Source organism: Schistocerca gregaria, chromosome 8 (assembly GCF_023897955.1).
Source record: "Schistocerca gregaria isolate iqSchGreg1 chromosome 8, iqSchGreg1.2, whole genome shotgun sequence".
Classification (NCBI taxonomy): domain Eukaryota; kingdom Metazoa; phylum Arthropoda; class Insecta; order Orthoptera; family Acrididae; genus Schistocerca; species Schistocerca gregaria.
The window spans coordinates 225285846-225311918 of NC_064927.1; the positions used below are offsets into that span (position 1 = coordinate 225285846).

At 39.9% G+C, this 26073-nt stretch overlaps 1 protein-coding gene across 1 annotated transcript in view; it reads left to right on the plus strand.

The window, feature by feature from the left end:
- LOC126284247 (protein downstream neighbor of son homolog) overlaps positions 1-23764 on the plus strand; it is an 84524-nt gene extending 60760 nt beyond the window's left edge. The window contains exons 7-10 of the mRNA XM_049983044.1: positions 3529-3782; positions 12038-12241; positions 16745-16955; positions 19595-23764. Of these exons, the coding sequence (XP_049839001.1) occupies positions 3529-3782; positions 12038-12241; positions 16745-16955; positions 19595-19812 (887 nt within the window). The 3' untranslated portion in view covers positions 19813-23764. The remainder of the gene's footprint in view (positions 1-3528; positions 3783-12037; positions 12242-16744; positions 16956-19594) is intronic.
- Positions 23765-26073: the final 2309 nt, after the last annotated feature.

The following is a 26073-nucleotide window of genomic DNA, read 5'->3' on the forward strand; positions in this document are numbered from 1 at the left end:
CTTACAGCCCACTACTACTTGCCCAGCAGTCTCAAACTATTTGCCATGTTTCTGATAGAACTTTTCAATCTTTGAGTCTAGATTCAGATAATTTGCAGACGGAGTGGCAGGTGAGGTATGATTCTAATTTTCTTTCACGTTGCTAAACATCTTGAATTTCTTGTTTTGGATTAGATAGCATCTTGTTGAATCTTCGCATGAAGAGTACATAACTCCATGCTGAACCTTACACAAGTAGGCAAAACCTACATGAAAGCTATTTTTGTGTCTTGTATTACGTTCGTGTGATTAGCATTTCAACTAAACTGGTTATTGTTGTCAGTGACAAAACCACATGGTAGCAAAAGTATTTGGAAATCAGTGTAAGAACTAAGAGCTTCCTGCAAGACCTATACTTACCTATTTTGCACAACATTTTTGCTATTGGATTGCAGTATCACCTCCCCAGGACAGGAACAGGGAGTCGGGCAATTTGCCTAGTTTCAGATCAGTAAATCCTCCTCTTTTTTTCTGTTTCAATTGATTTAGTAGCTCTCTTAACTTTTATCTTTGCAGTAGATTCCTGTAAGCCAGCATAAAATTTCTTTCAGTTGAAGAAAAAAAAAAGAAAAACTGTAAACAATTCACATCTTTTCCGACTGTGTTACTGCATGGGCATGAAAAAGAAAGAAAACACATTATTTTTGTACATGGAGAATGAAATCATTTTGGCGAGTTATTTCATTAACTTTTTACCTGAATTGCTGTTGCAATTGCCTCTGCTTTCTGCAGAACTTTTAACAGCCTTCCACTATTAACAAATGTTTAAGCGCTTTAATGTTCATTTGGAGTGATGAGCTGGGAATTTAAATGCACTTTAGATGCACTGCCCTAGATGATAATTCCATAAGACAACAGAAGGTTGCAATATGCAGAATAACTCAACACTTTTGTCTCTGCCTCAACACAGTGAAAGATGCATCTAAGGGCAAAACTTGCTGAACTGAGTTTCTTGATTAGTTTACGTATGTATTGACTGTATTTTGTCTTGGAGTCCAGCTGTATTCCTAGAAATTTTATGCAGTGTGTTTTGTTTAGGTATGACCATTAATGTATATTCTGGTGTCAAAAGGAATCACATAATGTGAATTTTCATGAAATTTACACATAAATATTAGCTGTGTCACCTAAGTTTATGTTTGACACTTCATTAATATGCCTGTGTGACCTGCATACATTACACTTCTTGAATTGCCCTTGAAAATGATCAGAAGATTATTCATGTAGTTTAAGCTTGAGAGAGGGGTTCAGTACTAATCCTTGTGCAACGTCTCTTGTTATGTTGCTCATTCAGAGATAGTGCCTGTGACAAAACCTGAGACCCCTCTGCTTTCTCTCGTGTAGTCATCATCCATGCAAGAGCTATGCCATTAGGGTCACAGTATTTTAGTTTACCAAGTAGAATACAATCCTTCACAGAAGGTAACAAATGCGAGGTGTGTTCAACAAATTCCAGATCTTTGTGCACAAAATTTTTCTTACCTTTTACTTATTGTGCATGGTCTCCTTTGAAATACTCTTCTCCACACTCGATACACTGCTCCCAATGGTGTTTCCACTTCCAGAAGCAGTCTTGGTACTCCTCGTGCTGGATCATCTGTGAGTTTTCTTTCATCTCATGTAGCATTGCAAATCTTCATCCTTTCAATGGGGTGTTCAGCTGTGGAAATAAAAAAAAAATCCCTAAGGACCAGGTGTGGAGAGTACGGAGTGCAAGGCAGCACAGTGATTTCATTTTATATGCAATAGTCGCACATTGACAGGAGTGAATGTACGGGTGCATTATTGTGATGCAAGAGCCATAAAATGGCTCACCACTTTTCATTTTGTTTTCTTCTCAAATTTTCTCAAAGATGTCGCACCACGTCCCAACAGTACTGTCAATTAATAGTTTGTCCCTGTGTCACGAAGTCATGCTGAACTAATCCTTCAAAATCAAAGAACTCTATCAGCATGGCTTTGACACTTGACCTGATGTGACGAGCTTTTCTTGGTCTTCGAAAATCTTTCCTGACCTATTGTGAAGACAACCTTGGTCTCAATATCATAAGTGTAGGCCTATGTCTCTTCTTATGATTCTCTTAAGGAACATGTTCTCATTTGCACAGTCCAAAAGCTCTTCACAGATTGTAAGGCGAAGGTCTCTCTGGTCTTGAATCATGAGCCATGGGAAAAACCTGGTGACAACACGATGCATTCCAAGATGCTTTGTCAGGATTTAATGAATGACTCAACTGAAGTGTTACATTCTTCTGCAATTTCTCGACAGTCAGTCTTCTAATGGCATGCACAACTTTGTTGACAGTCCTGACATGAGCACTGTCGGTAGATGCCGTAGAGCGTCTTGAATGAGAGTCATCCTTAACTTCCATCTGTGCATTTTTAAAATACGTAAACCACTTGTAACAACTACTATGGCTTATGAACTAATCACCATAGGCTTCCTGCTTCATTTGGTGTTTTTCTGTATAGGTTTTCTTAAGTTTCACACAAAATTTAATGCAGGCATGTTGCTCCTTAGCTCTGCTATCTCGAAATTCACAAACAGTGCGACACAACTTACTACTCAATACAGCACTGAACAATAACTAACAGACATACAACAGTGAAACCGCACGGTCGTGTTATAGTGGAAAAATTGTATGATGATGTGCTTGGTATTGTTAGAATTAACACCTTCACATTTATTAAACTGTTGAAACTAAAAGACAAGCAGCACATTTGTATTCCATTAATCAGGTTTTTGGTACAAAATTTTGCTAAAACTTGTAATAGAAGGATTCTTTTGAAGAGTTTTGTTTCCAGTCCATTGTGTTAAATACATTGACCTGAATGACAATAACTGTCTTACAATTGTTAACCAAAGGCACAACATTCTCATCTGGCTCATTTTCTTGTTCCTGTAAAGAAGACAGGCACAATTAAGACATTTACATTGATATTCCTACTAGGTGTTTCCATTATTTCATTTGGTAGTTCATTACCTTCAAAAGGTGAGGATCTTGTCTGAAATAAGTTTTAACCTTTCGAGTCGAGTCAGCATCTGTGAGCATTTCATTAATCTTCAGAAGTTTTAGTTCAGTAGTAAGAAGAGGTCATACACATTTGTATATATGCAGTACTTCTCGAATATGACATCATTAGTTGTCTTAAACACCCTTTCTCATTTTGAGCTTAAAATTGTATTCATGTCAAAAACATTTAATAAAAAAAACTAGTAAATTATCAAACGGAATTGTTGGCCTGGGGGAAATGTTTAGTGTTGCTAATAGGCACGTGTAAAAGTAATTTTAATTTCAGAATTACCTGCTTTCTCACTTCAGGTCACTTTTGATTTTGAATTTGTTTGTCAGCAGTACTAAAACTTTAGCCTCTGGAAGGTAATTATTGAACAGCAATTGCCCATAATTTATTGAAATTGTTATCTTGGGTTGTTCTTTGTTGCTGACATTTCAGCATTTTCATACCATACTTTGAAATTTTGCACAGATGTGGTATTTACAATGCCACTGAAGAAAAGCAATACAAGTGGAAGCAAACGTTCTTCTTCAGAGGGTACAAATTCAGATATGGGTTACGAGACCCAGGATTCAGCAGGAGAAGATAATCAGGGAGAACAAACAAAAAATGCTGAGGAACAAGAAGAAGAGGATTTAGATGATTTTGATGATGAAGATGGAGAAGACTGGTTGCACAGTATGGGCATGGGGAAAGAAGAAATTCGGAAACTAAACAGTAAACAGGTAGAAATCTGAACATTTACTTTTCAGTTATTATTATTTCATGAAACAATGAAATGAAAGTTGTTGGTTTCTATGGATCTAAAAGGGTCCAAGGTAGGTGACGTGTCTACAAGTGTATCCACAGTGGTTTATTTTTGTGTGATGATATGTATGTACACAGGAGGCTCCACCTACCACTTTCAGTCTCATTTTATGTAACCCATAGTTTTCAGCCCAGTTTTGACAAATGGTGGCTCATTCAGTATACATTAGAATCTTTTAGATTGTGCTATTTTGCCACCATACAAAATACTTAAAACTATTAAAATAACTCATGCTTCGATCATGTTACAGTAGTTTTTATCAGGATATACACTATGTCTATTGAAAACAGATACTTCAATGTATTATCTCTCTACTGGTGTCTCAAGACTGCTGACGTAAATTTCTATTCTCCCTATAGTATCACTACATAGTATGTTTTTGAATAGAGGGAGGGAATATGGGAGATTATGGCAAATTTCAAAACTTGCTAATAATTTGTAGCTCACTGAAAATCGGTGGCAAAATTCTGGGTGCTGTTTTTTCTTCCAGTACACTTGAATAATTTTCCCAGGTGAGCACTCTCTGCTCATTGTACCAGAATTGCTGTCTGTTGAGCTGGTGGAGCTCTGTAAACAGTCTTCCCTTTTGATGTTGTTAGATAAATGATTCAACTCTTAAAGTTGTCTTTCTTTGTGGGTTCATTCACAGCTGCCTCACAAACAATTTGGCTCCCTAGAATTTCATAGGCTGCCTACAATTGCAGCAATGTTCTGCTGGTTCCACAGAGTCATTTACAAAAGGTGACACGCAAGATATGGCAAATTTCTCTCATCTTTGAGAGCTCATGCACTAAGTATGGCAATCGGTTGTATGGGAAATGTCGCAACATACAGGACTGTTCGTGCAGTGTTGTGTATCCCTGTTTTTTGGCTATGGTACTCATCCTTTTGAGCAAGCGCTTCATTAAGCAACGTAGCAAAGGGAAAGCCACACACCACATTTTTTTTTAATAACATGAGAAAATGTTCTAATTCTTGTGTAGCACAGTTCCAATGACTATGATGCAATACAAACCTGCTCTTGTTCAGTTCCAAATAGACAAACCAGCCTTTTGAAATCCTCTGGTGATTTTAAAACGATGTACCTATGTTTGAATGGATGTCTGCGTCTGCAGTAGTAAGTTTCTTTCCAAGTACTCTTTGCTACTCATCTAGCACCCACAAAAAGTCACAATTACCCTCCTCACATGTATTGAATACTGAATAAAGTATTAAGTAAAATTTCCCTGATGTAGCTTTGACAATTCCAGTATGGACATATTACAGCAACATAATTAAACAATGGAAAATCCACAGTGGAATGTAACAATATTATAAAAATGAAAATTGCTGCTCACCATATAGTGGAGATGCTGATTTGCAGATAGGCACAACAAAAAGGCAGTTCCAAATAAAGCTTTGGCCCGTAGGGCCTTCATCAAAAATAGATGACAGACATGCACACACGCGCGCAATTTGCGCTCACGATTCCTGTCTAAGTTAACTGTAGCCACACTGCGAGCAGCGGCACCAGTGCATGATGGGTGTGGCTACTGGGTGGGGGGTAAGGAGGAGGCTGGAGCAGGCAGGGGGAGGGATACTAGAGTTGGGGTGGTGGACAGTGCCGTGCTGTTAGGAAACACATAGGGGCAAGGTGGAGAGGGTAGGGCAGCTATGTGCAGTCGGGAGGTTAGACGGAGACAGGTGGGGAGAGGTGGTAGCAGAAAAGGAGAGAAGTAAAAAGACTGGGTGTGATAGTGGAATGAGGGCTGTATAGTGCTGGAATGGGAACAGGGATGGTGGATGGATGAGGACGACAACTAATGAAGGTTGAGGCCAGGAGAGTTATAGGAACATAGGATATATTGCAGCGAAAGTTCCCACCTATGCAGTTCTGAAAAGCTGGTGTTGGTGGAAAGGATCCATATGGCACAGTTTGTGAAGCAGTTATCGAAATGAAGGATTTCATGTTTGGCAGTGTGCTCAACAATTGGGTGGTCCACTTGTTTCTTGGCCACAGTTTGTCGGTGGCCACTCATGTGGACAGACAGCTTGTTAGTTTTCATGCCAACAAAGAATGCAGCACAGTTGTTGCATCTTAGCTTGTAGATCACATGACTGGTGTCACAGGTAGCCCTTCCTTTGATGGGTTGGGTGATGTTTGTGATCAGACTGGAGTAGGTGGTGGTGGTGGTGGTGGTGGTGGTGGTGGTGGTGGTGGTGGTGGGGTGGTGGTGGTGGTGGTGTATGGGACAGGTCTTGCATCTAGGTCTATTACAGGGGTGTGAACCATGAGGTAAGGGGCTGGAAGCAGGGGTTGTGTATGGATGGACGAGTATATTGTGTAGGTTCGATGGATGGTGGAGTACAACTGTGGGAGGGGTGGGAAGGATAGTGGACAGGACATTTCTCATTCCAGGGCACAGTGAGAGGTAGTTGGAACCCTGGCAGAAAATGTAATTCAGTTGCTCCAGTCCTGGGTGGTGCTGAGTTACTTGGGGAATACTGCTCTGTGGCCGGACGGTGGGACTTTGGAAGGTGGTGGAAGACTGGAAAGGTAAGGCACAGGAGATTTGTTTTTGTAGGTTGGTAGGATAATTATGATCTGTGAAGGCTTCAGTGAGATCCTCGGTATATTTTGAGAAAGAACACTCGTCACTGCAGATGCGGCAACCGTGGGTGGCTAATCTGTATGGAAGGGATTTCTTGGTATGGAATGGGTTGCAGCTGTCGAAGCAGAGGTATTCCTGGTGGTTAATAGGTTTGATATGGGCAGAGGTACTGATGTAGCCATCTTTGAGGCGGAGGTCAACATCCAGGAAGGTGGCTTGTTGGGTTGAGTAGGACCAGGTGAAGCAAATGGGGGAGAAGTTGTTGAGGTTCTGGAGGAATGTGGATAGTGTGTCTTCGCCCATGTTCCAGATCGCAATGATGCCATCAGTGAATTTAAACCAGGTGAGGGGTTTAGGATTCTGGGTGTATATGAAGGATTCCTCTAGATGGTCCATGAATAGGTTGGTATAGGATGGTGCCATGCTGGTGCCCATAGCTGTACCTTGGATTTGTTTGTAGGTAATGCCTTCAAAGGAGAAGTAATTGTGAATATGGATATAGTTGGTCATGGCGACTAGGAAGGAGGTCGTTGGTTTGGAATCCGTCGAGCGTTGGGAAAGGTAGTGTTCAATAAGGCCATGGACATTGGAGAAATGGAGGTGGCATCAATAGTGACAAGCAGGGCACCAGGTGGTAAAGGGACAGGAACTGTGTAGAGTCGGTGGAGGAACAAGAGAAGAAATTCTCTTAGTGGGGGCACAGTAACTGGCCACAATGGGGCATAATGGGTGGTTGGGTTTATGGATTTCAGGAAGCATGTAGAAGATTGGAGTGTGGGGAGTGGTAGGGGTGAGCAGAGAGATGAACTCCAGTGTGAGGTTCTGGGATGGGTGTAAGAAATCGAGGAGTGACAGGAGATCCTTCTGGATTTCTGGAATGGGGTCACTGCGGCAAGGTTTGTAGATGTATATTACAGCTGGCAGAGTCCTTCTGCCAGGTAGTGCATGCGGTTCTAAACAACAGTGGTGGAATCATTGTCTGCAGGTAAAATTATAAGGTCGGGATCAGTTTTTAGATGGTGGACTGCAATTCTTTCTGCAGATGTAAGGTTAGTTTACATGTTGAGGGACTTGGGGAATGATGGTGAGACAACGTTTGAGGTTAAGAAATTCTAGAAAGTTAATGGGGTGGTTTGGGGGCAGTGGGGGTGGATCACGGTTTGATGAAGGAGTGAACTGAGTTAGGCAGAGTTCAACATTGGTCTTTGGTTGAGTCTGATTGGTAGGGTTGGTGGTGGAAAAAGTATTTCTACTGTAACGACAAGGAGGAGAGAATGTGAGGTGAGATGATCTAACAAGTCCTGCATGATTGAATTTGGGAGTGGGGCAAAAGGCGAGGTCTTCGGAAAGGACTAATATTTCTGTGGGGCTAAGGCTTCTGGAGGAAGGATTCATGACACCGTTTTAGGTCCTTTCAGGTTCAGAATATTGTGTGGTCGTGGGAGTGAGTTTGGAGGGTGGAGTAAATGTAGTAGGTCTGCGAGACAGGGTTTGTCAGCTGAGGCGGCGTGGAGGAGGTATGGAGGTTGTTGTGGTACTGCAAGGCGGGAATAGGAAGTGAGCAGGGTGGAGAGCTTTTTCAGGTGGCGTTGTCCATGTTGCTCTAGTTCCTGGATGGCAAGAGTTTCAGTGTGTGTTGTTGTGGGTTCCAGAAATTTCAGATTGCATAGCAGGAGAATTTTGCAGATGAAGTGAAGGTACTGCAAGGAGGTTTGGGCTAGGTTTATATGGTTTTGCAGGACTATGTTGGCGAGGGCTTAGGATTGGTGGAATCTGAACAGGTGGAAGTCATTGTGGAAGGAGGGGTGGCATCCGGAGATGGGTAGTTTTATTCCACCGTTGCACCCAGTCTTTTTACTTCTGTCCTCTTCCGCTGCCCTCTCTCCCCTGCCCTCTGTCTAACCTCCCGACTGCACAAGCTGCACTACCTTCTCCACCTTGTTCCTGCATGCGCCCTAGCTGTCTGTACTGCACTATCCCCTAACCGTACCCTACTATCCCTCCACTGCCTGCCCCAGCCTCCTCCATACCCCCACCCAGTCCTCCACTCTCATCGTGCACTGGTGTTGCTGCTTGCAATATAGCTACAGTAGCCTTTAGTGTGTGTGTGTGGGGGGGGGGGGGGGGGGGGATTTTTGATGAAGGCGTTATGGGCCGAAAGCTCTATTTGGAACACTCAGCAACTCCACTATATGGTGAGTGGCAACTTTCCTTTTCATAACATTGTTACAACAATAAAGTAATTGAGTAAATGATGGGAGTATGTATTAATTACTGATCAGGATTTATATTTATTTCAAAGAGGATTCACTAAACACTTCTGTTATAACTCCAATTCCCTGATAGAAACTTCATGTAAATGGATTGATAAAAAGTCTACCAACTAGGCAGGGGCAGGTGAAAACATATTTAAAGGATAAGGAAATATGCAAGCTCTTGGAATGAATGCTTCATTCTTCTGGCAGTGGGAGAGTTTGGAAAAGTTGTACCCAGAACCCCAGGTCACGGGAAACTTACCAGATGGGATGAGGACAGTTGGTTGTTGGGGACTGCATTAGATGTGACTTGAAAACCTGAGAGCTTGAAGGTGGAAGATAGGGAAATAAACAAGACAGAGCTCACTGGCATAACATCGTGCAAGAGTTAATAAGAGCAGAAAGCTGAGTGCGTTTTATGTGGTAGAGGTGAGGGGCAGTGAAAAATAGATAAGCCAGGACATAAAAGATACATAAAAATGAAAGGAATTGTTACTGAGAAGAAATGCTGAGACTGAAGAAATTAAGGCCAGGTGGCTGGTGAGAAGTGAGGACATGCTGTAATGGCAGTTTCCACCTATGGTGTAAGAGACACTGGTGTCTTGGGGGAAGAATTCAGATGACACTTGTGGTGAAACAGTCACTGAGGTCATGGCTGTCATGTTGTGGAGTACAAGCTGGAACAGTATGTTGTGTATTGACGGTAAACAACCTCTGTCTGTCCATTCACCCTAATTGATAACTTGGTGGTAGACACACCAGTGAAAAGGCAAAACAATGTTTACATAATAACTAGTATACATCCTGTCATATCATAGATGGCTGTATCAGTGATAGTATATGTTTTGCCAGTTACAGGACTGGTATAGGTGGTGGTAGGAGTATGAATAGGGCACATGGGATACTCGCAGAGGTAGGAGCCATATGGTAGGGAAATTGAATGCAGAAGCAGTCTAGGTCTGACCAGGATATTGCAGATATTTGGTGGGAGGAGTGGGAGTGCTAGAAAGCTATTCTAAGTGTGGTGGGAAGATTGGAAATGGACCTCATTTCAGGACATGATTTTAGGAAGTCACAGCTATGTCAAAGTAGTTGACTGATATATTCAAGAACAGGATAATACTGAGTGACATTTATTTATTTTATCACATCTAATACTGGTACTGCTGAGCTCTCTTTATTTTCTGACCTGTCTATTTTTCCCTGGCCTCACCTCTACCTCATACAATGCACTCAGCTTTCCCTCTTGTTAACTGTTGCACGATGTTTTATTGGTAATCTCGTGTCTTGTTTATTACCCAGTCTTCCATCTTCAAGCTCTCAGATGTTAAAATCTTGTGTGGTGCAGTCCTCAACAATCAGCCTTTCCTTTCTGGAATTCCAGTCTGATTTGCCAGGATGGTGGTAATGTGTGCTTGCTTCTGTGAACGTGTTTTTTTTTTTTTTTTTTTTCTTTTCTGAAGAAGGCTTTGGCTAAATGTATAATATTATTTAGTATGACTGTTGTTATTGTAACTTGCTGAAATACCATTTGGAAAATATAGCTTTTTCAATAAGGACTTGTGTTTGTTAGCATTTATAACCATTCAGTTATAGGTTTTCCGTTGCCATATTGGACAAATACTTTGATGATTTCTAACAGTGGGCCAAGTTTTTCATATTTGACATCACCTGTTCATCATTATTAATTTGAAATTAACATCTTACAGAATCACATTATTTTACTGTTATTATTCACTGTCTTTAGTGTTGTTCGTTGGTTGTAGTGGCATGTTGCATAATTATGTGCCAAAATTACAGTGGTTCTTTAAAACTATAAATAAAGAAGATAAATAATTAATAATATTGTGAGGAAGTTCTGTAAATACAGTGTGTCTCAGGAGGAATGGTCAGTATATGATAGGAATGATCATTTGAAGAAAGTGTAGTAAACAGTGAATCTAATATACATACCTAGAGCTGTGAGTACTTCTTCACTTCAATACTGTGAAAAAATTCTCTTGTATTGCAAGCCATTTGCTTACATGTTTTGGGAGGAGGCAGTAAGGACGTACATATAAAAAAAATCTGTTACACATGGGCTCTAAAATGTGTACCTTAAGAGCTATGAATACTTGCTCAGTAGAAAAGATGTGTTTCACACCAATGAAGATGAAAAAGTGCTTGAAGCTCTTAAGGCATGCAATTTAGAGTCCATATTTACTGAACATTGTTTCTTGTTTTTCTCTGTACAACCACCCCTCAAAACACAAAAAAAGCAAAGAGATTGCAGTAGAAGGGATTTGTTTCATGATATTGAAGATGTAGTGCTCATAGCTCTTAAGGTATGCATTTTAGAGCGCTTGTTTACTAGACTTTCATGCTTCAAATAATCATTCTGTCACATCACTCCTGCAACAACCTGCAGTGACAAGAGGCCTGGGCTATATTTTTGGTAAACCAGGGTAACTTCAAATAGAGTTATGTATAAGAAGCATTGCAATTATATTTTTTATTATGGTTGTCATAAGTATTGTTGTATCACTGATTCCAAAGATTGAGGTAGAAATAATACTGCAAGATTTGCTTTTCATTACTTTGAAGGCACTGCAGTTTGTTTCTTGTTCCGATATCAGTATCTGCCTCCATGACTGAGTGACTGACATGCATGGGACCTGTGTTGTTTGATTCCTGGTACTGCCAGTGACTTTTCCTTGGAGGACTGGAATGGGATAGATTCAGTCCCGTGAGGCCAATTGAGGAGCTCCTTCATTGAGAAGTAGCAGCTCCAGGTCACAAAAACTGACAATGGCATGGAGAGCAATATGCTGATTCTACACCCCTCCAAACCGCATCCGATGATGCCATTGGCAGAGGATTACATGGCAGTTGGTGGGTACCAATGGGCTTGTTGTGGCCAGTGAACAGGCCAGTAAAAGGAAAATCACATTCAGATAAAGATCCGTATTCATCATTTTAATATTTTATTTTCATCTCATATTTTGCTGTCGTGTGGCAGTAAGCAGTGTAATGTCTGAAAAGAGCTAAATATTAACTAAGAAAATAACTTTTACTTCGTTGCAGATGGACTAGCTGGAGGTAGATAACACATTGGAGGAAGAGCCAATAAAGTGCAATGAACGATTCTTGTTGCTTTGTGCTTAACAATTTATCTTATAGCTTTGTTTCACTGATTGACAATTTTTCAGTGTGTTTCTACCCTGAATAGTGTGTTCCCAACATTATTTTCTGCTACTGCTGCCTGCAAGTTTGACATGTAAAAATGAAATTTTTTATTCTTATTTCTTTCCAAAGAGTGTTTTGTTCAGTAATTATTGTTTTTCCAGGTTAAGACTGTTCATAACAAGGAGCGTGAAGTGGATCGTACACCTGAGTCTCTTATTTATGTGGAAGGTGTGGAGGCTCAGGCATTCTTCAATTTCCTTATGAACTGCAAGTCTACAGTAGCAGCATCTGGACCATTAGCTGGTGTTCCTCCCACACTTATTGCACCTGTTGCATTTCAAGGAGGAACTCTTCGGCCAATTAAGGTCAGTCTGTGGTAATATAACCACTGTTTGCATTTATTTTGTTGCTATCAGTCATACTGCCACTCTTCATGTGTTTAACATTATAAAAAAGAAAATGACAGAGCTAAAGAATTTAGAAGTTAATAGTAATATAATGTAATGTGAAGCCTTGAACTTAACATAATCTGCGATAGCAGGAAAGACAGACGCTCACAGTGTAGAAGAGGCATTGGGCAGCTTCCCCCAACTCACACCTCCCCCCACCCCAAAAACACACATATTCTCTCTCTCTCTCTCCCTCTCTCCCTCCCTCCCTCTCTCCCTCCCTCCCTCTCTCCCTCCCTCCCTCCCTCCCTCTCTCCCTCCCTCCCTCCCTCCCTCCCTCCCTCCCTCCCTCCCTCCCTCTCTCCCTCCCTCCCTCCCTCTCTCCCTCCCTCCCTCCCTCTCTCCTCCCTCCCTCCCTCCCTCCCTCCCTCCCCCTGCCTCTCCCCCTCCCTCCCCCTGCCTCTCCCCCTCCCTCCCCCTGCCTCTCCCCCTCCCTCCCCCTGCCTCTCCCCCTCCCTCTCCTCCCCCTCCCCTCCCCCACCTCTCTCCCCCCCTCCCCCCTCCCCCCCTCCACCACTCAATGGATGTGCTTACAGAGGACAGGCAACTTATTCTTCTTCCTGCTGGTGCAATGAACTCTTTTATGCCTGCCACTGTGTTACTTTTTTAGTAAAAAAGAAAAAAGAAAAATCTGTAGATTAACAAGAAGAAATGACTGCTGAAATGTTACTTTCTTACAGCCAAATATCAGGTTGTTTTGTTGTAATAGATAATGCTGTTCTGTTCAGTTAAGTAAGGCATTGACTGCACCCACAAAGAAGGATGAAATTTTGGTCTGGTTGAAGGAAAACAATATAAAATCAGAACAGAATATGCAAATACCAGAACTTTCAGAATTAGTGAAAAACATAGAAACGAAAGAGATGATGCAATGGCCTGATTGGCTAGCTTCAATCTAACTTCAATCTTATTAACTCAGAAATGGCACTCTGTCTCAAATTTGTTAACAATTACCTCTCAGCACAACCAACCCTACAAGCTTTTCAGACTGTTTGTGACCACCCAGTAACCCAGCAGACAATATTATCTACTGTACACATTCTCAGAAAATACTCCCCTGTGGCATCCCATATGAGATGCCATCATTTTGCACAGACATTATCAGAACTGACATCTGCAAAAAAGCTCACTTCGCTAGTGGCAGACAACAAGGATATGCAGTCAAGACTGAATGCTATGAAAACAAAATAGAGCATAACGGAGCAGTGATGGCATGGACTCAGTGTCAGCTGTGCTGAGTGCAGAGATTGTTAGCTGGCAATAGCACTGCAAGCTGTTGGGGATCTTATTACAGCGACTGCACTGTAGATACATCTTTATGCCGCTATCACATTTTGTGGATGTGTTATCCTTCGAAGTCCTGTTTTGCCACAATGTCTTCTGAAATACAAATCTTGATTGTGGTAACAAAGTGATAGGAATTACTCTTGCTATCTTGCCCTACCTTCGATCCACAGCTTTTGCTGCTTACAGCCTTTTCTTTTGTTATATACTGCACATCTGCACCATCTGTGTTGAAATATTGTTAATGATTTCTTCTCAAAGGTAAAATCTACATTGTGGTGTCAGGTAGATCTGTAGTGTAGCCTGAGGTCTGGGTTAGGTTGGTAGGTTATGATTTGGTTGTTCATGGGTGAAGCCAACTAATGCATAGGTGAAATGTTGGTTGAGGTGACATGTGGCACTGTAGTGTAGCTAAAAATTTATGTTAGTTTGGAAGCTGATAATTTCATTTTCAATTGTTTTCTGTTTTATACACTAAACGAAAACATAAACACAGTAAGAGTGAATGCTGCCTGGTGGCTTTGAAAGCACATACCTCAGTAAGGAAAGTATATAAGAGAAGCAGAAACAAATGGGGAATCCCCTGACATAACCATCTTTGACAAAGGGCAGATTGTTATGGCCAAGTATATGGGGAAGAGCATCTAGGAAACAGTGAATCTGGTCAGCTGTTTGTGTGCTGTTGTCATAAGCATTTATGGAATGTGGTTGAAGGACAGCAAAACAAAGAGTAGATGACAGGATGTGGGATGTCCAGATCACAGAAAGTGGAATTTGGAGACTTGCCCGCTATGTAAATAATGATAGATGGGGATCAGTGGCAGATTTGATCTTAGACTACAGTGGTGGTGTTTCAGAGCACAATATTCAGCAAATATTGTTGAACATGGGTCCCTGCGGTAGACAACCTCTGTGGGTTCTCATGTTGACCCAGCAACACTGTCAGTTACAATTGTATTGGACATGAGACTATTATTATGACTGTATATCAATGGAAATGTGTCAGTTGTTGGATGTATCATGTTTCTTGTTACTGTGTCTGGAAACATCATCATCCAGGCTGACGGCTGCTCGAAACATCCATTACAATTGGATGCTGACCATTGAGGGTCCGGATTGTTTTACTGAGGTCTTTCATGTAGGCTTCCATGGGATTTGTGGTGATAAAGACATGAAATTTGTAGATTATGTGAACATTATTGTGGAGTTATTTGATTCCATGCTTAATATTTTCTCTAATAGTGATGGCATATTCCAGCAGGAAGTCACAAGATCAGGATGGTGCTATAGTGGTTTGAGGAGCATGATAATGAATTTGTGGTCACCCAATTTGTCTGACATGAACCTCGTGGAACACAACTGGGATGTTTACATATGCCAGCTGTGCACCCATGGACTACTGGCTCTTAATTTACAAGAATTACATGACCAGTGGGCAGACATTTGGGGGGCACATACATTGTACAATGAGAGTGGCACATTGTCAGAAGAGAGTTCATGTTTCAGGTTTCCTGCAGCCAGTTCTGAGGTGTGGATAGCAGGTGCATCACTGTGTGCAATTGATGTGGCACAGCAACTGGGAACCTACTCCAAAGTTGAAGTACAGTTCTTTGGAGTAAAATTTCTAAATTGCCTTGCAGTTTCACCATGAAATTTGGCGGTATATGTAACAACTGCAATGTCGTGTCCAGACATAGTGAAATGGTGCCAACAGTTTGGCCAAGGGCACTCAGATGTGGGTAATGCTGATTGGGAAGCCCCGTTCTTGCACTGTGTAATTTTTGGCAGGCTGAAAGAATATATGGTGATAAAAAGATTTCCTAACGATGAGTACATTCACACAGTGGCTCCATGAACAAGGAGCAGATTCCTATTATTGAGGAACTGAATGATTGGTAGAATTATCCATTGTTTACAGAGACTTGATGGCTTTGTTGGAAGGTAGTGTAATGTGTCCGAGTCCCTTCGAAGTGTAGTGCAGCGTTCAGTAAAAGTTACTTGTCCTGCCATAATAATGTGCAAGTTACTTTTTGAAGTGCCCTTGCATTAAGTAGTGGTCCTAATGTTTTGATTCCTTCATGTATAACAGATGCCTCACTACTTGGAAAAAGCAGATGATGAAAATTCATCTTGTTAAACTATGCATTGTGTGCGCGTGCGTGCGTGCGTGCGTGAGTGACCCCTGTAAACAAATTGTTTTTCTCCAAAAACTCATTTTAACTGTGTTATAACTCCCTGTATGTTAAGGCAGCGGCTACATTAAATATTTAAAATTTTCCCTTGATAAAAACAAAAATCTTGCTATGCCATTTGCCATGCAAATCAGCTGTTCTGCCATCATAACTTCCCATGACTATCAATGGTGGGTGTTACCAATGCACACTTCGAGGTTAGGGTGTAGATGGCCTGGTGGCTGGTAGTCTTTAAGTTTTTAAGCTGTGGTCAACTGCTCCTTCTGTGGTTTCTACTGATGAAGAAACTTGTGTACATTGAGTAGGCAATGTATAATATTAGTGCTGTATCATTACTGAAAGTAGCATTTCTTTACACTCACAGCATATTTTAAATATGTCTCTTGAAATTGAGGAGGTAATTTATAACCTTTGGAGTTGGCTTCGCAGTTGTTTTTTATAGTCAATAGTGAGCATTTGGCATTTTTTGCATTCCTGTGGAAGTCAGATGTGCTGTTTGTTGTAAGTTGTAATCAAAGAGTATGTTAATGGGACATATAATCAAATTAAATCATTTAAGAAGTGAAGACTTTATGAATGAGGGAAAATGTTATAAGGTAAAAATACATTAGAAAATATTAACATATTGGGTTAGTGAACCAAGTAAATATTCATTCAGGACACAGATCAATGGGAACTATGTGATCCCCAAAGTACTGCTAACAGTACCGTATGATGCTGGTGAAACATGTTAATTATTTACATCTTTTGTGAGATTGGACTTTATTTTCATTTACAGTGTTTTGCATATTTATTATGTTTTATTCGTAGATTTATTGCAAATATGAGAATATTCATTGTTTCTGGTTGCCATGAAACTGTACAATAACTTTTGAGTGGCTTCATGTGAGGCTGCATCCAAAATTTGCCATCATTAAGTTGGCAAATGTTTTCTACGTTACAGGTTCGTCAGAGTGTAGTGAAACTGGAAGGAAGTACATACCATTCAGTGGAACTCAGGGGTCCAATACTTCCCCATGTTTTGCATGACCTATGTAGCATTCTTCAGCACACACATGAAGAATTTTCTGTCACATTTGCCCACATTGAACAGACGAGAGCATTTACAATGGCAGCCAAAACTGAGCAGCCTGAAGAAAGTGTACTGGAGCAAGGTAACAATTTATTCCTCGTGTGTGTGTGTGTGTGTAAAAAACTGTACCTGCGCGCGCGTTTTCCCCATTTGTGATACTATGTGTTGATATTAACATTGCAGGGTTATTGACGTTACCACCCTCAGATATAGAGCAGACATATCGTTTTCGAATTTGTGATCAGTGAAGGTGATTTAAAACCTAAACTAATGGGTACAGCAGTGTAATGTCACTGCTTCTTGCCATACAGGCTTGCCACTGCCTATCATTCTAGTAGCTTTGTATTTTACCCCTGGTTGTAGAATACATTTGCTGGTCCAAGGGAAATTTTTGATTATTGAGATGTTGTCATTGTTGCCGGTGGATAGTGTGTGAAAATGGCATGGCTGTGACAGAGAAATGATTGGAGACCCTGTCCTTTATCATAGCTTCATGCGTTTCACATGGAGAAATGACAGATGGTCATCAACAGACTCCTTCTTCACATAGTTCTTGAGTTGGCCTTGATGAAGTAGATGTATTTATGGCATGATATACTGGGTAAGAACATGTTTCCAAAAATGCCATAAATCATACAAATGTAGACTTTCCCTGTTGGTGTTTAGATACATTGTGACATTGCTGTTCTGGGAACTAGACCATGGTCTAAGGCATGCTTTTGTGATTGGACTTTTTTAGTATCAGAAAACTTAATTTGTTGGTCTCTGGTCCCAGTGAGTGATGCACCACTGCCAGTTTATTTGCAATGTCCAGTCAGCTAGTCTGGTGTTCCTTGAGCCAAATATTAACATTTCTTTTACTAGTTCCCTATGTACCCTAAACCGCATGTGCTAGGGAATTTGTATATTACTGCCATGGCATGTCACAAAGTTCTTTGCAGTATTTAGATATTCACACACTTGTCTTGTTGGTTTAAATACAGTGTCAATATTGTGTCTTCTTAGCACTCTGCTGATGTGATCTGTGATTTTTTTTTAATGAATGAGTGGGAAAACTTTTCCTTGAGGTAATATGATGTGTTATTGACAGAGACTGTAAACCAACAAGGGAGAGGTGTAAATATTTGAATGCAGCAAAGTGTATGTGTCTCCACTTGTCAGATTAAGAGCATGTAAAACCTATTGCACATGCAATCAAGTGTACATAGGGAGTACTAAGAAAAGCAACACAGATAAACCGGCACTAGCAGATCACATGTTGGGACCAAGGGATCATCAGATTTAATTCTCTAGCACTTAAGTTTTCTCAGAGTCCAATCATTAATATGCTAGAATGTATTGACTGCTTGTAGAAACTCAGAAACCCAATAGTAAAGGATGAAAACTGATGACAGTTTGAATAAGATAGGTGTTAACAAAGACTGGCAAGGGGTTACATAAGGAGAAATAACATCATCTTTTCTCGTGTTTCCACTTGGTGGGCAGATTTTTTTGGTAACCAAATTATATCATCAAACATTGATTATTTTCATAGATACATTAACAGAAAAGGAGGCAGACAGAAATTAAACAAGTTGGGGTCTTAGTACTAAAAGCAGCACACACCACCTAATTTTCTGCCAGAGACGCTTCAGTACCGAGAGAGGTGGCGCAGTGGTTAGCGCACTGGACTCGTATTCGGGAGGACGACGGTTCAATCCCGCGTCCGGCCATCCTGATTTAGGTTTTTTGTGATTTTCCTAAATTGCTCCAGGCAAATGCCGGGATGGTTCCTTTGAAAGGGCACGGCCGACCTCCTTCCCCGTCCTTCCCTAATCCGATGAGACAGATGACCTCGCTGTTTGGTCTCTTCCCCCAAACAACCAACCAACCAGACGCTTCTGTAATTCATGCATTCTCACCCCTCTTTTATCTTTGGCAGTATTCGGATAATGTCATGGCTTGACTGTTATGCATCTACAAATAAAAAGTTTGGCAGTTTCAGGTAGCTTACATTGGAAATCGACTAGGCTACCTACAATTGTGGTACCTCAGAGGGTCGCTCTTGCAGTAGGAGCTGAAATGCAAGCACAAAAATATGTCTTGACAATGGCCTAGTTCCCAGAAAACCCAAGTGCAAGAAATTTTGAAATTGTTATGAGAACTACCATCTCAGCACCTGACTTTAGCTGTTGCAGTGTGTAACCTGTGTGAGGAATCGTAAACTGTTACTTGGGTGTCACGTGCACAGAATGACCAACAATATTAATGCTTGCTATGTCACCTGTTAGCCATGTTACTCAAGGTAAAACTGATGTTGAGATAGAAGCAGAAATTCTCAATGTACAGTGCAACTATTGTTCTCGTAATTTTCAAGTCAAAAGTGTCATTGGCCATAATGTTTGTGAATTCATTAGCTGTGTGGCTAGGTAATCATTTAGTCAATGATTTAACATTTGGGGTTCAATGTCTGGAGAGTGATTAATAATCTCCCTTTGATTTTTAAACAGTGTTTATTTCTTGATATGCAATAATGATTAATCACTTTTACTTTGTTAAGAAAATAGAAAGAAACTTCCACATGGGAAAAATATATTAAAAAATTGTTAAGATGAAGAAATAGTAAATTCTTTTCAGTATTTGTTACTACTTCATTCACAGAGCTCATGAAGTTTCATGTGCCTGAAATGATTTGAAATAGTATATGAGTATTGCACTTAAACATGGTTGTAACTGTTGCAGGAATAAATACCTCATCGGAAGTTTCACCCAGTAAGAGTGCGATATCGACTTGTCCTGTTACACCAACAAAAGCACCTAGTGCTTTTGGTCAGGAGAACCTAAGTGACTGTGGTCTGCAACCATCAGTGCTGCAGAACTTTTGTTGTGCTGATCCAGAAAGTGTCGAGTTATTGGATGGCTTAAAGTACTGCAGTGATGGAACATATACTTGGTCATAGGTGATGACAGTTCACCCAAGGTTGTTTTGCCTGCATCAGGCAGCAGTCACAGAGCTTGTCTCATAGTGAAGACAAATATTAAAAGAGTAAGGAGTTGTACTGCTCTTGGATAAAGCTTTCAATCCATATTTTAATTTGCAACAAACAATTATTTTAATATACAGTAAATGATGTAGCACTTTGCTGTTGCTGTTACTAAGTAAATGAAGTGTCTTCTTTTTTTCATGGTGTGTGAAATTCAGATTTGGTGAGAATGTACTGCGGTACATTTTAGGAATTCTGATCATTAATAATGAGGAGGATACTTCTTGAAAGACTGTTAGATTGTGATTGTTTGTATTTTTAGTATGATATTCATGATTAAGAAATATAAAACATATGGTGATGTTACTGAATTGACATAAGCACATCTGAAACCGAACGTGTGGTATGACTAGAGCTATTACAAGCTCATTATACAAAATCTTACTGGTCCCTAGCAGACACTTACACTATGCCACACTTTGTCTAGTTTTCGAACAGACATAAATCCTGTATCATAGAATTCAGAGAGATTGTGAAAACAACACTGATGTCTGTGTCATTCCATTGTGATTAACTCATCATGATTTACGCATCATGAGCTAATGTTTCAATTAACTCCATATGTATAATGTGAAAAATTATGAAATGACCAGAGTGAGTGAATTGTTAAATGGTCAACAAGGTATAAACACATAGTGTCTTACGAAGAGAGGACATTCATTTAGTGTCCACTAGAAATATTTACTACAGAGAGCAAAATTTACCATTGAAAATGTTGAGGTAATCAATTAGCCATATAATTCAACCTAGCTGAAATAAGACACTACTGGATCTTTGCAGAACCTGCTGCACCCTCCTATCCAATTTCTCTAATATGAGGTGAAGTTGGAAAGTTTTAAGAATTGCCGTGTAATTATACAATGGTGGTACTGTGATGCATCTCCTTTTTTCCTGAAGTTTGTTAAGGATGCTCTCTGTATTTGCCCGGATGCCTTCAATTGAGTCAAATCGCTTCCCTTTTAAGTGGAAATTTCAGTTTAGGAAACAGGTAGAAGTCGGTAGGGGCCAAATCAGGGGAATATGACGACTGGAAAAACAGGAATTTTGAATTTGGTCAAAAGTTCAACGATGGAGAAGTCACGATGAGCTGGAACCTTGTCATGGCGTAGCACTCAACTCCTGTCTTTCCACAGTGTAGGCCTTTTCTTTCGCACCTTTTCACGCAAACGCTCAAGAACACATTTGTAGTATTCCTTGTTAATTGTCTGTCCTCCAGGAATAAATTCATGATGCACAATACCAGTAGAATCAAAAAATATCACCAACATTGTCTTCACCTTCGAGTGACTTTGCCGTGCTTTTTTCGGTTGTGGTGTACCTGAAGTCTTCCACTGTGAAGACTGCACTTTGGTTTCAGGACTGTATCCATATACCCACTATTCGTCACCTGTGATTCCCTATTTAACAAATCTGGGTCATTTTTAGTCCGATTAATCAGTTCTTGGAACACTTCAAGTTGGTATTGTCTCTGGTCACTTGACAACACTTTTAGAATGAATTTTGCGGACACTCAACGTATGGTCAGATCTTTAGTTAAAATTGACTGAACTGTATAGAAATTTAAATTAAGTTCATCAGCCATCTCCCTAATTGTAATCTATGATCAGAGCGCACTAAGTCGTGAACTTTCACAACATTTTCATTCGCTTTTGAGGTGGAAGGACGGCCAGACTGTGGTTCATCTTCAACGGACTGTGGTTCATCTTCAAATGATTTGCGGCCATTTTAAATCTGTTGAACCAGACAAAAACATTTAATTGGCTCATACAATTATCTCCAAAAGCTGTTTTTAATAGTTCATAAGTCTCAGAAGCCGATTTCCCGGTTTTAAAACTAAATTTCATACAAACTCGTTGCTCCGTTTTTACATCCATTTTCATGCAGACAGAATCCAGCAACAAGCCCTAACAGATCCACACTCAACCAGCTGCCACAAAAACTGAGTAAAGGAAACGAGTTTCGTGTCGGAGAGCATTCAAGAACAAGGCAATGACTCACTTCCCACCCTCTGTGTTCCTGCCAGCCAAACCAGTAAGCAGTAGCAGATCCATTCTTAAAACTTTCCAACCACACCGGATGTCTGACAAAATGTTTAGATGAAAGATTTCATTGAGCATGTGATGCTCTTTGTGCTTCGATTCAAAGAACTGTAAAATATAATATTGTATCATTTTGCTCGTTGTCTCTCATCCAGGATTAAGATTTATGTTAATCAGAATGTCAGGCAGAGGCAATATGTATAATCTCTTTCTGTTTCATAATCTTTGTGTATTTTGGATAAGTGCAGGGGTAACTGATTAAGTTTGAAGCAGGGTTGCAGCCATACACTGTCAATAAAGTGGTATTCCATCTCACAGATGAGCTGTTTACGTCCTCATTTGTAATATGGCCATATTAATTTTGCATGTATCTCTTGTGCATTATCTATCAGTACACAGCTCCAAACTATCAAGGTAGCCCAGAGTTGAAGGTTCTAGGATTTTGTGATTGTCTCGGGGCTTCATGGTGTCATTGATTAGTGATGTTCTTTTGGGTATTCAGCTGAGCTGTTAATTCCATTTTATGCGCGGTAGTTTGATGGCTGACTCAGCTGTCTTCTTTAGGCACTGCAAGTAGCAAAATTCCCTATACATATCTTTTTCAGGACAGCCGCGTGCCTGTAGAAGGTGAAATAGGAGCTGTACAGTAAAGCTGATCTTTCCTCTGCACCCGAGATTGTAGAGGAGATGATAAACCTTCCTCTTATTAACTTTGTGAGTCAGCATGTAGGACTTCCTCTCTTATTTTCTTTGCAGTGCTCTCGTTGATGATGTCCCTTGCAACAGTTATTGCACTACACTGGAAACAACCGGAGCTGCAAATGTTCTGGTTGTGGGGCTTACAGTTGGCTGTGCCGGTAGCATCTCTACTTTAAATAATATTCCGGGATGCTAGTGTGGTTTGTTTATCGAAAAAAAGAAAAACTGTAAAATTATTATTCAATTTGATATACTTCCTTTAATAGCATGCTGAAAATCAAGAGCATGATTACACAAAGCTCAGGCCAGGAAAACATTCTAGCACTGAGTGATTTATTTGCCATATAACGAGAATAACTATGACATTGGAAGGATTCGTACCTTATTGGTTGGATATTCACCACAATATGTTTCTTATTACAGTTAGTGCATTTCATAGTTTAGCAATACTAAAGAAACTTTCATAACTCTTGGACACGCAATATCTGAAGAACACAGCTGGGTTGGTCATTGTAATATTGTGCATGAAAAGGAATGGACTCTTTGTTGAACACCCTGCAGCACATCATTAATTCTAGGCTTCTAATTGGAAGAAATTTAACTACAAGACAGGCATTTTGATTTATGTTTTAATAAATCACTTCAGACTAATTGCAGGATGGCTGTTTCTGAAAGGGTTTTAGACTTGCCCCAGCAGAAGCAAATGAAGGAAGCAGCAACTACATGTGAGGTCACTTCATACACTTTCTGTCCTTGGACATTTTCAAACACGTCTTTGTTGTGTAATTTGGTGTCCTCATTATGCATTATTTGATATCAACTATTCATCTGCTAAGGGCTTGTAACATTCTTTCAGAGCTTAGTTTATATAACAATTATAGTTGTGTACTTCATTTTGGCTAAGATGTGACAGAAATAAATCTAACAATTTTTATCCCAGCAATGTAAGCTTCAAAAGCTTAATTGAAGCTTTGCTCCTGAATAATTACCATGTTTTAGTGGTACCACTTAATATTCATTAATGAACTACATGCTAATGGATCTCAGTGAACCAACAGTTTGTATTAATTGTTATAATATGTATTTTCATGTTTTTACTTTAAATTGGAATAAAGAAGGATGAGCAGTGACTTTTTTGGGATTATATTTATGTTCATTTTCAATCATACAAAACATTTATGCCGATGTTTACCTTTCTTCCCCTTCCTTCGAATAGTGCAAAGCAGTAGTATAACTGGTCTGTCGTACAATATACGTGTTAGTTATTTGAGAGGAAAAGAACTTAATTGCGATGTGTATATAGTGTGTCCGTTATCTGTTGTACTATGTGAAGTGGAAATGTTGATGTGTTTCTGTTACTTCTCACATTTTTATATAAATGACCATATTGTACAGACTTGGGATTCACTTTTACTTGACGCAGCTGAAGAGGACAGTATTATTGTAGGACTTGTGGTTTTTTTTCCAGCCAGATTGCTATTAGCCTGACTGGGGCAATGACATCTCACAGCATTCTTCACAAGAATTGGAATATCTGAGATCCCAATGAATCCGATGTAAACCTGAATTTGACGATGCTGGTGGGCAACAAAATTGCAAAAAGTTATTGTGATGACGTTCCCATTGTTTAAGGTATTACGCAGAGTGTTTCAAAATGAACATCTAGTGCACAGCTCATCAGAGTCTTGATGCTTCACAATTCTTTGTTCACTATTCTCTACTACTAAATGTTTGCAGTCAAAACGCTTGTATTGAGAAATATGAAAGTTTAGTACATACAGACTCCCAAGTAATTAAATGCAGATGACAGTTGTACAATGAGTAAATTACCAAAATGAAGGCAAGATGTTGATGAATTTGGGTGCATGTTTTCATGTTACATATAAGAAATTCAGGATGGAATAACAACTTAGGGTAGATTAGTACTCATTGTGTTGAGGAGTCGTTGAGCTGCAGACAACCACAATGAAAAATATTGCTGGACCTTTTTTTCTCATTGTTTTTGTCCATGACTCAAGACTCCTTGTACATATGTGCAGCTGTTCAGAGCAAGAAATGTCATATGAATTTTATAGGGGGGAGATTTCATTTATCACCTTGTGATCCATGTATAACTGAAAAACCGTACAAGAAAGTCTAGGATTGTATGCTGCCTTCGACATAAAATATTTTTTTTGTCCATAGGTGGGTTTGGGTTCATAGGGTGCATATCCCATAGAATAATGAGATACTCAAGGAAGACAACCAATCTGAAGCTTTTACAGTTAAAAAGATTGTTCAGGAGATGGAAGAAAAAGCAAGACACATTCAGAGGGCCTGAGAAATGAGACAGATGACTGTAAGAAAAATATGGCTAATATAGAAGTATGTTAAAAAAACTGTAAAAATGAAAAAATGAGAAAATAATTCTCACCGGAAGTGATGTGTGAGAGGACAAGGCTACTGTCAGAACAGAGGCTGTCTGGAATCCCTGCCATACTTGTTTGCATGACTCATTATCGAATTAGATCTAAATTTTGGGTAAATATTGTAATTTGGTGGTAATTGGAAGGACTCATTATGTGTATTGCTTGTGCAGCATCTTTATTTGAACTAATATGAAAGGTTAATTACAGACTAAAGTGGGGAATTGCAATAAAAGGAAGAAAATTAGAATTGAAAGCTACGAGAACATTATCAAGCAGAGGGGGTTGGGGTGAGGGAGAAGACTATGGTGAATACAAACATATGCTCCGTGATTAACCAGTGACAAACACCTTTAGTCTATGTAAGTGTGTAGCATGGGTATAATATTGGTGCAACTTGATTTCCTGAATGTATAAAAGAAAAAATTATTTCAAAAGCTATGAAATATCTGTGTGTGTATGCTGTAACAAAATGACTTGGATTTTTGGTGTTTTATTATCATAAGGTTACAAAGCAGTCAGTCAATTACGTAGTAACATGTTCTATGGATCATTTTGCAGAAATAATCATTATACATTCACATCACAAATCAATTTGCAAATATGTTTACATTCTGAAGATTTCTAAATTAATTTCTTTCTTTTTTCCCCATTAGGGGTGACCTGGATGACATAGTAGGAACTACACACACAAATGTGAGTTTTGTGAAGGTCATGCAGCACCATGAGCAGCCCTGTGTAAATACCCTGTGAGCTGTGTGAACACTGAGTTAAACAGGCTGCTGCTGGCTGAAATGAAATCTCATGTGAATGCAGTGCTTGTTATTACAATTGGGAGATGCGTATATACTAGACATGGCCTACACGTGAATAGGAGAGGGGAAGATAGGTTGACTGAGCTTCTTGCAGATAATATGTGGGGGTCACCATTACACATAGCAAGATCCCTGTAGTTATGGGTATCAGAGGGGCCATTTTTTTTCGGGTTAGAATCGGGATTCAGGCACCCTGTTTTGAAGGAAGTGAAAATAACA